The sequence below is a fragment of the Bos javanicus genome, chromosome 14 (assembly GCF_032452875.1).
Source record: "Bos javanicus breed banteng chromosome 14, ARS-OSU_banteng_1.0, whole genome shotgun sequence".
NCBI lineage: Eukaryota > Metazoa > Chordata > Mammalia > Artiodactyla > Bovidae > Bos > Bos javanicus.
The window spans coordinates 1,296,459-1,310,421 of NC_083881.1; the positions used below are offsets into that span (position 1 = coordinate 1,296,459).

At 50.8% G+C, this 13,963-nt stretch overlaps 1 protein-coding gene across 5 annotated transcripts; it reads right to left on the reverse strand.

Moving 5' to 3' along the window:
* Positions 1 to 1,199: 1,199 nt before the first annotated feature.
* Positions 1,200 to 7,172, reverse strand: LY6L (lymphocyte antigen 6 family member L). 5 transcript variants are annotated; one of them, XM_061438398.1, is made up of 5 exons: positions 6,624 to 7,172; positions 4,518 to 4,726; positions 3,114 to 3,203; positions 2,881 to 2,997; positions 1,200 to 1,844 (listed from the first exon to the last, which is right to left on the reverse strand). In XM_061438398.1, the coding sequence occupies exons 3-5, from the start codon at positions 3,184 to 3,186 to the stop codon at positions 1,618 to 1,620; spliced, it is 417 nt and encodes a 138-aa protein (XP_061294382.1). In that variant the 5' UTR covers positions 3,187 to 3,203; positions 4,518 to 4,726; positions 6,624 to 7,172; the 3' UTR covers positions 1,200 to 1,617. The 5 variants fall into 5 exon arrangements, with proteins under 5 accessions (XP_061294382.1, XP_061294381.1, XP_061294383.1 ...); XM_061438397.1 differs by lacking the exons at positions 4,518 to 4,726; positions 6,624 to 7,172 and adding an exon at positions 3,756 to 4,511; XM_061438399.1 differs by lacking the exons at positions 4,518 to 4,726; positions 6,624 to 7,172 and adding an exon at positions 3,557 to 3,749.
* Between the last annotated feature and the right edge of the window lie 6,791 nt (positions 7,173 to 13,963).

Sequence of the window (13,963 nt, forward strand, 5' to 3'; positions counted from 1 at the left end):
GTGGCCTCTGACCCAGATCACACACAGATTCCTAGCTTGGAGGGAAGACCCCAACTCTACCGGGTGACCATTTCCCTTCTGGACTGGCCTTCTGGACTGGCCTAAACTCAAGAAGTGAGATTCCTTATGCCTCAGTGGGCCAGGAACCTCACGTCGGGAGACGGGAGCAGTAGATGGTGACCAGTCTGCTTGGCCAGTCCAGGGGACCTGGGGGGGTTTAAATTCAGCATGAAAATCCACACCCTGAGTGAGCGGGAGAGAGGCCCCGCTTTAAGGTGGGCATTCTGGGACTCTCATCCAAAGACTTCCGGGTCACCCCGGCAGTCTCCCTAAACAGAGGGGAGCCACGCCCAGACCGTGAACCTACGAAGGCCCCAGAGAACCAAGGGCCAGCCGGCCCATCTTGGTCTATGGGAAGATGGCGAGGAGTTGGAGATTGGGGTCAGGTGTGCAATGGTGAGAGGCAGATGTAAGAACCTGGGGCTGGGCCAGTGTGCAGACCCTGGGTCTGGGGGAAGCGTGCAGACTTGCGGGCAGGGTAAGCCTGAGAAACCAGGCATGGCGAACAGGTGTGTGGACCCAGTGTTCTTCTGGCTCTGGAGGCCTGCGGCCTGGCGACGCTGCCTCCACCCGCTGATTCTTGGTTCCTGTCCTCTGCTGCCTGGTCCTCCAAGACGTCCCCCTGGATGGCCCTTGGGGCCCTGGTGCAGCCTGGACAGCTGTGAGCTTCTCATCAGTTCTGCTAGTCCCAACCTGCTCCCTCTCTGTGCCCTGTCCTGGGTGAGCCCCCACCAAGCCAAGCCTGGACCATCCTGGGCACCTCCAGGCCTTCCATCAGCACCTACCCTGTCCAACCCAGCTGAGCACCAAACATGGGTCCCGTCCACCCCACCACTCAAACGTCCCCTCCACCCTACTGCCCTAGGCAGGCACCACTGAGCCCGGCCGCTGCCCCAGACGCTGACCCTCCCTCTCCACCACTGGCTAGCCGGCCCTCCTGAGGACCTGGACTTGAGCCCGTGGTGCCTGCTCGCCCAGCGCTGGTCCTGTCCCCCATTCGGTGGGCTGCAGCCTAGGTGGACAGCTTTGCGCAGTACTCCCACGCTGGACAGTGCCCAACCACAGAGGTCTGCTGAGCGCTGGCCGAAGAGCTGGAGCCTGGGCACAGCGGGTAGAGATGAGGAGGAGGCAGGAGGGGGTGTGGGCAAGCAGTGACTTTATTGTCTCTGGAAGGAGTGACGGTCACGGTCCCCCTGCAGGACTCTGCCTAAGCCAGGGACAGAGGTGGCCAGGATGGTGGGCGTGGAGAATGCAGAGCGGGTCAGAGCCAGAGCCAGAGCCAGCCTCTGGCTTTCCCCACCTCTTCTCCCACAACACCGGGGCCTGGACCATCCATTCAGGGCAGGGGCTGTTACTCCAAGCTGAGAAATGTGCATTCCCCACCACGGCGGGGGGCTACAATCCCAGGCTGTGTGAGTGAAGGGCCCCTGCTGGGGACAGGAGAGGTGGCCAGGCCCACGGCGAGGTGATGGCACCTCCGACCACCTCGGGGGCATGTGCCACCCAGGGTCTCGAGAGCAACGGGGGCAGGGTGCGCTTTGGGTCGAGGGAAGGTGCTCACAGCAGGACCCAGAGGAGGCCGAGGCTCACCCGAAGCAGGAGCCCCCGTGAGAGGGCCCTGGGGCCCTCCTGCGGGGCGGGGGCCCTGTTGCAGAGAGATTTGGAGCAGCAGTGCCGGACGATCTTGCTGGGCACCCCCGAGTTCGACGGCCATTTGAACTCTATGTTGGTGTTGGGGCACCTAGGGGCACAGCGCTTGCTGAGCAGGGTCTTCACCTGTAGTCCTGCAGGGAAGAGGACAGCATCCGGGAGGAGAAGAGCCCGGGTGGGCGGCGAAGGCCAGTCCCCAAGTGGGCACTGACACCTTCTCCCGACCCTTTCACAGGCCAGGCTCTGCGAAGCGCTGGGAGCACAGCTGCCCAAGGTCACCTTCAAGGTCACAGCAAAGGCAAGGTTCAGGGCTGCTGGCCCTGGTCTGGGCTCTTTCCTGAAACCATGCACAGCCTGGACACCCAGGCAGCCAGGGGCCTGGGAGTCCCGGGGAGATGGGGGAAGCTGAGCAGAGAGAAAAGGGAGGGCAACCGGAGGGCCAGTTGATCCCAGCTGGGGCTCCCGTCCCCTCTTCACTCAGAGACGTGCAGAGACCTTGGAAGGAAGCTCTGGAGGGAAGCAGGGCACTCAGAATAACCCAGTTGCAGAAGAAAAGGTCGTCTTGGAGGAGCCCTCCTCCTCACGCTGAGCTGCTGTGCTGTGTGTGCATGCATGCTGTATCTGCTGCACGCATGGTATTCACTATGTTGAACCTTACTGTATGGTATATATGACAATCACACGGGGCCTCCCAGGTGGTGCTAGTGGTAAAGAACCCATCTGCCAATGCAGGAGATGCAAGACTCGGGTTCCATCCCTGAGTCTGGAAGATCCCCCTGGAGGAGGAAATGCCAACCCGCTCCAGTATTCCTGCCTAGAAAATTCAAGACAGAGGAGCCTGGTGGGTTGCAATCCATGGGGTTGCAAAGAGTCGGACACAACTGAGCGACTGAGCACGCACACATATGACTGTATGCATTGCTTTACATCATATTATGGGCTGCCAAATGGCACCCCAGAGAAGGAGAGAGACCGGCCAGCCCCCCTCCAGAAGCCCTCAGGCTCAACCTTGAGCAGCTGGCCCCTCCCCTGTGCTCAGGATGGGGATCAGGCAAAGGTGGGCGCAGGCCGGGGTCCCCTGAGGGGAGCCTCCATCAGTTCCCCACTGAGACCCCAAAGGATCCAGGGCTGAGTTCCTGGAGTCCCCCTCCACGCGGGCCAAGTACTCACTCAGGGTGATGATCAACGTGTGGGAGACGCAGACCTGGTCAGTGGAGGAGCACATCGCAGGCAAGCAAAACTCCGGGCTCCTGACTTTGAAGCACTGGTAGCAGCTCAGGTTCTTCCCTGTGGGGCAGCACCGGCCCCGCGGAGGAGTGCGCTGCGCACCCAGCTAAGAGCCGTCGCCGCGGGATGTGCCCACCGCCCCCAGGAGCCCCCACAGCTGAGAGGGCCATCCTCACCTGGCTCTCTGGCTCCGCCAGCAGGGTCCAAAGACACCAGCAGAGCCCACAGGGCTAGAACCAGCGCCCCCATGACGCCACCAGCTTAGCCTGCGGGGGAGTGGGCAGGGAGGTGGGGCAGAGAAGGAGGCTTTGCCCAGAGCTCCCCAAGTTGCACCTGCCCATCCCCCGGGTCTCTCCGCCCTGGACCCCTCGTTTAAGGTCAATCAGATCCTAGTTCTCATGGGACACTCTCTCCCACCCTGACCCCTCCTCCTGCCCCTTCCCTTCCCAACTGCAGGGAACTGCCCTTCCAGCAAAGTCAGCCCAGGGAGGGGCTGGGTGCAGGGGCCTGTCAGCCCCTGCTCTGGGGAGGGTCTCCTGGGGTCTGTGAGGATGGCCGCTTCCTGCTGGAGCAGAAAGGGGAGAAGGGGTAGGGAGAAGACGTCTCCCCTGTGGCTCACCCCCTCCGTCAGGCTCCACCCCGCGGTACTTCCTTCTCTTCCTGTAACAAACTCTTCAACCTCACTTGGAGACCGGCGGCTCTCGGGGTCCTGCCTGTGTCCGGGTGTGGCAGGAAAGCTGCCCTCTTCTCTGACCCCCAGGGACCCAGTCTCCCGAGGCTGCACCCTGAACACACAGCCAAAGCCCAGAGGCTCTCACCTGGGTGTCTGGTAGCTAGGTGGGTTTCACACCACTTCCTGCCTGCATGTTCCCCCAGGCCTTTTCTTTTTTCCTTCTTGCCTTTATTTCTTTGATCATGCCCCGCTGAGCACTTGTGAGGAGCAGGCTGGCAGGGTGTGGGTCCCAGATCTAGATTTGCAGCAGGACCCCTGCCCCCAGGGGTCCAGCAGGAGAGTGGGTAGAAGGACAAAGGGGGTGACTACTAGGCAAAGGGGGTTGAGAGGGGTTGCCTCTGGCCCCCAGGTGACGGCTGCGACCACCAGGCCTCGGCACCCCCTTCAGGCCCAGTTTCGAGGGTGTGCAGCTGGTTGGGGTCATTTCCCCTCCCAGTGGTCCAGCCAGAAGGACTGTCCCCCGCCCGTCTTTCCTGGCAGGTCCCAGCCTCCACCTCGGGGGTGGTGGAGCACCCAGAGCCTCCGGTCGGCTCCAGCCCCTCTAGCTGTCCGGCCTTTGGCGGTGCGTGGGCTGGGCTTGGAGGTGGGCCCAGAAGGGGTGGAGCTGCGCCCGCCGGGGGGCGGATCTTGGTTTACATTGTGTGTTTATTCGTTTGTCATTTCATGCAGTAATCCAGTTGACTGTGAGTCTGGGACCTCAAACCGCATGGTGGTGTTGGATGTGGGTGTGATGAAGCAGGCTGGGTGGGCGCGGGGTGGGCGCCGGGACAGCTTTGCAGGACCCCACGCCTCAGGGTACAGTCTCGAGTTAAAGCCTTGGTCCCATTGGCAAAGGGTGAGTCACCACCTGTGAGCTCATGTTTCGGCAAGGTCCCTTCTTCTAGGCCGGGGACGCAGGTCCTGGGGTCTGAGAGCTATCTGCCCGCCAGCGATGTTTCTGCCTTCCTCTGCTGTCCCCGCAGCCCGGTGGCAGCCTCCCTGGACGGCTCCCTGGTACTGCAGGCTGAGAGCAGTGGGAGACGCAGCCTTTCTTCGGAAGCAAGCACCCTTGGCAGGCTTGGTGGCACATGGAAAGAAGGGAGGGAGAAGGGGAAGTTCAGAGCTGCAGCAGCCAGAGAGACTCTTGATGTTGGAGGACACCCACCCCTCCCACCACCAGAGCGCGGACGCAGGGGCAGCTGCACTTCACCGCGCAGCCGGAAGAGGGCGACCCCGCGCCCGCAGGCCGCGACCCAGCGCACGAATCTGCGGGGAGAAGTAAAGAAGATAAAGCCTCGCTCCTGGAAAATGTCCCGGACATCCAGCTAGGGAGCAGAATAAAACTCTCCTGCCCGAATTAAAACATTTGAAAGTGTGAAGGAGCACCTTGCATCAGAACAACAATAGGCAATAAAAAGAAGAAGAGATAAAAAATGACGAACGTGAGGAACGACTGGAGGAAAATCTCCATTTATGGTCTCCGTAAGTAGACCAGCTTAGAAGTGAGCTCACACTTACGAGTTCCAAGGGGGCAGGCACCTGAGACCCTAAGTTGGAAGCTGTAGCATGAGGGCGGGCAAACAAGAGGACAAAACGATCTAACTCCAAACTAAAAGCGCTCACCTGTTCTGGAAAAATGACCCAGAAAAGTGAGCGCTAAGACTACGCTAGTAAAAAATGTAAAAGACACAGAAGCACCCTTTAATGCAAAACCTTCCACAGCATATATGTAAAGAGAGAGAGAGAGAGAGAGAGAAAAGGTTGATATCAGACTTCTCAAGATGCAGAAATTAAAAAAGAAAAACTCAAGAAAATAAAATTTGAACCAAATATTTTAAATATAGTCAAAAATATAATCAAGCATCAATACTATAAGAAAGTTTTTTAAAACTTGAAGTTTGACTTTTTAGTAAAAGGGGAAAAAATGACAATACATGAATTCAAAAATACTGGAGAGGTGGGGTGGGGAGGAACCAAAGCCAACAGAAGAAAGTATGGAGAAGAAAATCATAAGGCTAGAAGCTGAAGTAAATGGTGCAGAGAACAAAACCCAGACATGAGTAATAAAGCAAAAACTTGGTTCTCTGAGAAATTAAAAGAACTAGATAAGCAAACGACTAACCTAATCAATAAAAGAGGGGCAGTACAAATATACAAATAATAAATACTGAGTGAAGCAATTACTGAAAGACAAAATTTTAAACGATAACAGACTATTTCATATACTCTTAAACAAATATGGGACCTCAAACGAGGTGGATAACTACCTAGGAAAATACATGTAAGCAAAATTTATCCCAGTTGAGAGAAAAGCTTTAAGAGATCAGTTTCAGTATAAATAAATATAATAAGAAAGCATCCCAGAAGAAATGGCCCTGATCAGATTATTTCACAATCTGAAATAATTCTACAAAATTCACAAATTCTACAAAATCTTCAAAGACCAGATATTCCTAATGACACAGACTGTTTGAGAACATAAAAGAGACTTCCAAATTATTTTAACAAAGCCAGTATAATACTGATAAGCAACCTAAAAACTGTAAAAAGAAAGACAATTACAAATCAACATCTTTTATCATTGCAAAAATCTTAAAGAAATATTAACAAATAGAATCCAACAGCACATCAAGAAAATAAACGAAGAAAAAGTAGGATATATTCCTAGGATTCAGATAGTTAAATATCATGGAATTTGTTAATGCAATTCATCCTTTTAATAGATATGAAAATAAATGTCATAGGAATAAATCTATAGACTTTGAAATATCTTGGAATAGATTAATTATCCTTCAATTAAAAATATTCAAGAAAAATATAATCTCTTAAAGTCATCACCTTACATTATAAGAAAAGCATTCCCTTCACTACTTGAAATTCAGCCAGTATTCACTGATATAAAATATTAATTAGAGGCTTTAGAATGGAGAACGAATTAAAATCAGGTCCATCTGTAGATGAGGTGGTAGTATACCTGGGAAATCCTGGAGAATAAAGAATACAAATAACAAATTTCGAAAATTAGTAATGAGTCAGGATGCAAGGTAAGCATATAAAACTCAGTAGCCATCAGAGGGCGTTCGGTGTGCGTCAGGACGAAGGAGGCCGGCAGTCTTCTCCCGCGGGACCAAGAAGAAAATACCAGGCGGGTTGCAACTGTCATATTTAAATGTGCTGGGAAGCTGACAGGACCAAGCACCAAGTGGATTGGCTTCCAGAAGTGGGGAACTGAGCCTCCGCGGGCCCCAGCCCCGTCTTGCGGGGGCCTCGCCAGCCACCATCTCGACTGTACCCAAACACCCGGCGGAGCGGCGGAGTCGGCTATGCATGCTCCGTTCTGGGAAAGCGACGCGGCACACGCGCAGGGTCCCGCATGCTGGCGGTGGTACCCAGGGCGGGCCGCGTATAAGGAAGACGGGCACCTGCGGCAGTCCCACAGCTCTCAGGACCAAGTTCCCACCGGAGGAAAGAGGTCTGCTCCGGACACATAGCTGATCTTGCTCTGAAGAGACTCGACAGAGTCTGCAGCAAGGCAGCAGGAGTTGGCAGTGGGAGGCTTAAGGGCACGAAGGTGCGGAAATGCATGTGCCACGCTTTCCGGGATGAGGAGAGGGCCTGCTGAGCCTTCGCTGGAAGCCTGGGAGGAGAGAGATGGGAGGTCGGATGCGCCTTCCTAACTCTGGGGTCCAGCCCAACCTAGCTCGACCCTGATGGAGTTGACCTGGAGAACACCTCGTGCACTTGATCTGGTAAAAGAGGGAACTAGAGACCTTCTAGTAGTCGTGGCCTCTGGCTCTTATTTATACAACGCCGGAAGGTGACAGTAACAATTGGGGGGAAAGACCCAGGGATAATCCAGATAATGGAGTCAGTAGGAAAGGACTTTATGTTAAGTGTGTTCAATAGTAGACTTGAAACTGAGAGTTTTAACAGAGAATGCTACTGCTAAGTCGCTAACAGAGAATAGGACTTTATAAAACATATCGAATAAATATACTGTGTATTGGCCAGGATTTTCCAGAGAAGCAGAACCAATAGAATGTGTATGTAAACAAAAAGTTTATTTTAAGGATGGGGCTCATGACCTCAGGGAGGCTGCAAGTTCAAAAACTCCAGGGTGGGCTGTGTTGGGGAGGAAGAAATTTTCCTCTACCCTTTTGGCTGGCCTAAGAATTAAATTGACATGAGACAGATTAACAGGAGAAAATCAAACAGAAGTGTAATACCATGTCTACATGGGAGAGACCCAGGAGAGCTGAGTAACTCATTGAAGTGGCTGAAGCCCTCACCTTAAATACCATCCTCAGCCAAAGAGAAAAACAGGTTGTTGAAGGCAGGGACAGTCAGTTAAGGGGGAGTGATCAGTAATGCAGATTTAAGTCACTGAGTTCTCCACCAGCATGAGTTTCTAGATATTTGGTCATCCCAAATGGAGATTGCCTTTATACATGTAAATGTTTCTTACAAAAGGTCAACTCCTTACTTGGTTTTCAGAGCCCTTCCCATGTATGCTGTTTCTCAGAAAATAACCAGCTTGAAACAACTAATATGCCAAAGAGACATATTTTAGGGTGGCAAATTCTGCTCCCCTACAGCCAGAAGGCTAGAGACCCAGGAAAAGCTGATGCTACAGTTAAAGTCCAAAGACTGCTGCAGAATTCCCTCTTGTTTGGAGAAAATCAGTCTTTTGGTCTATTCAGACCTTCAACTGATTAGATGAGACCCACCCACATTATGGAGAGCAGCCTGCTTCACTCCAATTTCACCAATTTAAATGTCAGTCCTGGGACTTCCCTGGTGGTCCAGTGGTTAAGAATCCACCTTGCAACGTAGGGGATTTAGGCTCTATTCCTTGGAGGGGGAACTAAGAGCCCACATGCCACAGAGCAACTGAGCCACAACCAGAGAGTCTGTGCACTGCAACAAACAGCCCTGGTGCTGGTGCAACCCCAAATAAATAAATAAATATTAAAAAACGTCAATCTCATCCAAAAATATCCACACGGAAACATCCAGAATAGTATCTGACCACATATTGGAGTACTGTGGCTCAGTCAAGTTAATACACCCAGTTAGCCATTGTATTCAGAAAGTAAAAAATAAAATATCCAAAATTAAGAACTCATTTGGATGAATTAGGAGCAAAAGACACTATGAGCATAGGTAGAGACAGGACAGTATAAAATAGCCCAAAGGAAACTTAGAATAAAAACAATAGAAAAAAATTAATCAGAGCATCAGGGCCTGTGAGATTCAGTCAAATGGTCTAACTTTACATGAGATTGGAGTGCCATAGGGAAGAAAGAGGGGTTAAATAAATACTTGAAGATGTAATATTTTTCAAATTCATAAATGAGAACCCACAGATCCATGGATCGCAGAAAATCCTTAGCAGGATAAGTGCAAAGAATGTCATCCCAGCTGGTGATAATGCAATTGAGATGCTGAAAGCCAAAATGATGGTCTTAGTGAGACGGAGCAGGACAGTATGGTCCTTGCTCCCACCCCACCCCCCGCCACCGCATCGTCTCCCATGCATCAACCTAACAGAGAACTGTGCCCAAGCTGGGCGCAGACCCTGAGACCCCCTCCCTCGCCCGACTTTAAAAGTGCTTTGTTGTAGAGATCAGATTTGTGGCTGCCAAGGGAGAGGGGGTTGGGAGAGGGAAGGATTGGGAGTTTGGGATTAGCACATGCAAACTATTATATATAGAATAGATAAATAACAAGGTCCTACTGTAGAGCACAGGGAACTATATTCAATATCAAATATATGTGTGTGTTTATGTATATATCTGAATATTTGAATATATATATATATCTGAATCATCACATTGTAAATCAACTGTACTTCAACAAAATAAATGTTTTAAAATGCTTTGCTGAAACCCTTTAGGGAGTTCAGTTTTTGAGGAGGATCCGCCTGTTTGCCCTTCTTGGCCCTGCTATAAAACTGTTTGTTTCAAACTCTGACGTTTAGGTTTGCTTGGCCTCCAGGTGTGCTGGGTATGTGGGCTTGCCTTTGGTAACATTGAGGTAAATATGGAAGAATATTTACAGTGTAAAACAACAGCAGCAGCGTCTTGTGGGGTTTATAACATATGCCTATAAATAAGAACTAAGATAACAGAAGTGCGCTGGGGAGTGTCAACTGAAAAAAAAAAATGTGTGACCTAAAATTTGAGAAAGGGAAAGAGGAAAGTGAAAAAGCTGGCTTAAAGCTCAACATTCATGAAACTAAGATCATGGCATCCGGTCCCATCACTTCATGGCAAATAGATGGAGAAACAGTGGAAACAGTAGCAGACTTTATTTGTGGGGGGGGGGCCTCCAAAATCACTGCAGATGGTGATTGCAGCCATGAAATTAAAAGATGCTTACTCCTTGGAAGGAAAGTTATGACCAACCTAGACAGCATATTAAAAAAACAGAGACATTACTTTGCCAACAAAGGTTCGTCTAGTCAAGGCTATGGTTTTTCCAGTGGTCATGTATGGATGTGAGAGTTGGACTATAAAGAAAGCTGAGCACCCAAGAATTGATGCTTTTGAACTGTGGTGTTGGAGAAGTGTTGAGAGTCCCTTGGACTGCAAGAAGATCCAACCAGTCCATCCTAAAGGAGAACAGTCCTGGGTGTTCTTTGGAAGGACTGATGTTGAAGCTGAAACTCCAATACTTTGGCCACCTTATGCAAAGAGCTGACTCATTTGAAAAGACTCTGATGCTGGGAAAGATTGAGGGCAGGAGGAGAAGGGGACAACAGAGGATGAAATAGTTGTATGGCATCACTGACTCAATGGACAGGAGTTTGGGTAGGCTCCAGGAGTTGGTGATGGACAGGGAGGCCTGGCATGCTGCAGTTCCTGGGGTTGCAAAGAGTGGGACATGACTGAGTGACTGAACTGAAATGAACTGAACTGAAAAGTTGAGAATGATGTTTTGTTTGTTGGAATTTCTGAGGATTTCAAGGCCAGAGAACAGCTTCTCAGAGGAGCCAGGATATGTAGGACTTTTTTGTGACAAAGACAAGGTAGTCAGAACTTGAAAAAATTATTGTTAATTAAAGAGGACCAGTTATCTCAAGGAATTTGGTGCTTTTCTCTGTATGGGAAGATGCGAGTCTGGGCTCACTGCGATCATTCCTTTCATAGGCACCTCATCTTCCAGGGCCAATATCCTGTTCTTTTCTGTCGCGAGTCCCCTCAGGGTGCACCGCTGGGGCAGTTGCAGTAGCTAAGGGCTTGGCAGTGGGCATGAGTTTGTCTCTATCCTGAGTTCCTTCAGGGCTCACCTTCGGGGGCGGTGGCAGTGGCTGAGGGCTGTAACAGCCTTTGTTTACTGATACAGCAGCAACATTTTTCATTCACAGGAGGAAGGAAATGAAGTTATGGTCTGCAGGGTTCTTGAGCTGTTCAGGATATGGTGATAGTAGCAATTCGGACATGACAGAGCGACTTCACTTTCACTTTTCCCTTTCATGCATTGGAGAAGGAAATGGCAACCCACTCCAGTGTTCTTGCCTGGAGAATCCCAGGGACGGGGGAGCCTGGTGGGCTGCCGTCTATGGGGTCGCACAGAGTCGGACACGACTGAAGCGACTTAGCAGCAGCAGCATAACAAGTGCATATTGTGATAATCATATAAGAAATATACCTATAAAGGAGAAAAGGAAATATGAAAAATGTTCCATAATTCCGAAAGAATGCAGAAAGAGAAAAAACAGTTGGGAGAAATAAAAGCAAAGGGAAAAGTGGTAGCCTTGACCTGTTAGGTTTTGGCCCAGCCTATCAACACCCAGTGTTGTGGCCAGACCAGCCCTGTGGGTCCTATTAGGGTGGCAGTAACCAGCAGCAGTGTGCGCTGTGCCTGACTGCCCAGTCGTGTCTGACTCTCTGCGATCCCATGGACTGTAGCCTGCCAGGCTCCTCTGTCTATGGGGATTTTCCGGACCAGAATAGCGGACTGGGTTGCCATGCCCTCCTCCAGGAAATCTTCCCAACCCAGGAATTGAACCCAGGTCTCCCACACTGCAGGCAGATTCTTTACCAGCTGAGCCCCAGGGAAGCCCAGCAGCAGCGATGACCCGCAGGGAGCTTTGAAAGGACCAATTGTACTACTCACAAGTCCTGGACTTACCAGAAGCCCCTGAAAGCACAGTGTGGGGTTTTGAGGGGAGACAGTGGGCACTGGCCTGGGGTTCTGCTTTTATGGGGTCGAGGGTGAGGACCTAGGGTCCCCTAGGGTTTGGTGGGATGCTTTTTACTTGTTACTTTGGCTTCCCTGGTAGCTCAGTTCGTAAAGAATCCACCTGCAATGCAGGAGACCCAGGTTCGATCCCTTGGTCGGGAAGATCTGCTGGAGAAGGATAGGCTACCCACTCCAGTAGTCTTGGGCTTCCCTGGTGGTTCAGCTGGTAAAGAATTCGCCTGAAAAGCGGGAGACCTGGGTTTGATCCCTGGTAGGGAAGATCCCCTGGAGAAGGGAAAGTCTACCCACTCCAGTATTCTTGGGCTTCCCTGGTGGCTCAGCTGGTAAAGAATCCACCTGCAATGCAGGAGACCTGGGTGAATAGCTACGCTGAGTTTCTTTGGCAAGCTGATTATGTGGGGTGGAGAAAATAAGGGCAGAATACTCACTGGGGAGGTGAGGGCTTGGGGTCACATTTCCCTGATTTCTTCCCAGCTCCGCCTTCCCAAGGGGGGAGGCCTTCATGCCTGATGGGTACATCTTATCTGCGAGGCTGATCTTACTGAGAATATGAAGAACAAAACATTTTCCAGGACTCTGGAGATTCCACCCTCTTCCCATCTTTCTTCATCTGCTTTGTTTTCTTGTCAACACCCACTGTTTACAGAATGCATGGTTTCCTGCCATGTGTCCCTGTGCCCCACTTCTTCTGCTCACATTCAGCTAACTGCCTGTTCTGACACCACAACTCACTACTCACTTTTTGTGTGTAGACCTGGATTGTGTGAGCTGCTAGTAATACACCATTTGGCAGTGTGTAACCCTTTGTCTCAGGAACGTATAACCCTGCCTTGACTTTTAACAGGTGGAAGAGTCCTCAGAGCTTTCTGAAAGACTGTCACCCCGATTGTAATCCTCAGGTCAGCTCCACTAAACTTCTCTTGTCTTGGAAAGACTGTTGATTGATTTTCCGTGGACAAGAGGACCCTGGGAGGTAGGGCTGGGGGCTCACCCTCACAGCGTGGCCCAGGTCATCCCTGTCCTCCCCTGACCTGTCTCCCCTCCTGTGGACCCAAGGGTTCCTCCTACAGGGACCACAGCTCTTAGCAGGCTCCGGGGAGGAGGGCTGGTCCAGTTGAGGGCAAGTGGACCATGGAGGAACCCGAGTCACAGATCTGAGACCCCACTGGAGAAAGAGTGAGGCCACCTTCCCAGGGTTACTCAGGTGCCAGCCAGTGAAGCGAGCTGGGAGGTCTGCTCCCAGTCGGGGGTGGGGGGTGGGGGCTTTGCAAGGAGTGCTTGGGTGCAGCAGGATATGTGTCGGAGTCCAGCCCCAGTTGGATCCAGGGATTCCCTCAGGATGACGGCGTTGGCGATTAAGAGATAGCAAAGGCTGAGAGATTTATTAGATGCTCAATAATAACTGGTTTACGCGGGAAATCAATAAAGTTCATGACAGCAAACCTGCTCTAACCACGGAGGCCGCAGGCGCCCTCTCAAATAGCGGAAGGTGCCCCACCTTAGGCACCTTCTCGATTGGGTCTTAGAAGCCCAGGCAAATAAGTCGTCGCAGAGGACCCCCGCGCTCCAAATTATTTTGGCATGAAGGAAGAACAGAAGAGAAAAGAAGGAAAAGGAAACAAGAAAGAATGACACGGGCAGGCCAAGCTTTGGTGAGCAAGGCCTGTAGCTTTATTTTCAACAGGGGCTTTTATACCCTAAGTTGCACACAGAGGATAATAGGGGGTGTGAAATCATGCAAAGTCAGCAGTCTTTGATCCTTATCGAAACCAAGGTTTCTTTTCTGCAAACTTATTGTATACAAAGGGTTTAGGTGATTTACATCATCTTCTGGCCAGAAGGCCTGTTAACATTTTATGACTCTGATAAAGGTTTGTCAACCATAAGACTTATTTTCTCTAAGAGTAATTATTTTAAACTTTGGCGCCATCCTCTGAAGGTGTTAGATAAAGTTGCATTTCTACAGGGCAGAGGTGCAGTGGGTTTACAACAAAGGAAAGAATTTATTACCTTAAGGGTCTAAAGTTGTTAACACCAAGGCCACTACTTATTTTTTCTACATACCAACTATATTAATTAATACACTTCCAAGGATACAATACAGGG

What these genes read in the sequence shown, in the direction of transcription:
- LY6L (XM_061438398.1), bottom strand. Translation starts at nt 3,186, where the DNA reads ATGGGGGCGCTGGTTCTAGCCCTGTGGGCTCTGCTGGTGTCTTTGGAC. An exon ending in TGGCGGAGCCAGAGAGCCAG is followed by an intron (nt 2,998 to 3,113) that starts GTGAGGATGGCC and finishes GCTGCCCCACAG; the next exon opens with GGAAGAACCTGAGCTGCTAC. An exon ending in CACGTTGATCATCACCCTGA is followed by an intron (nt 1,845 to 2,880) that starts GTGAGTACTTGG and finishes TCTTCCCTGCAG; the next exon opens with GACTACAGGTGAAGACCCTG.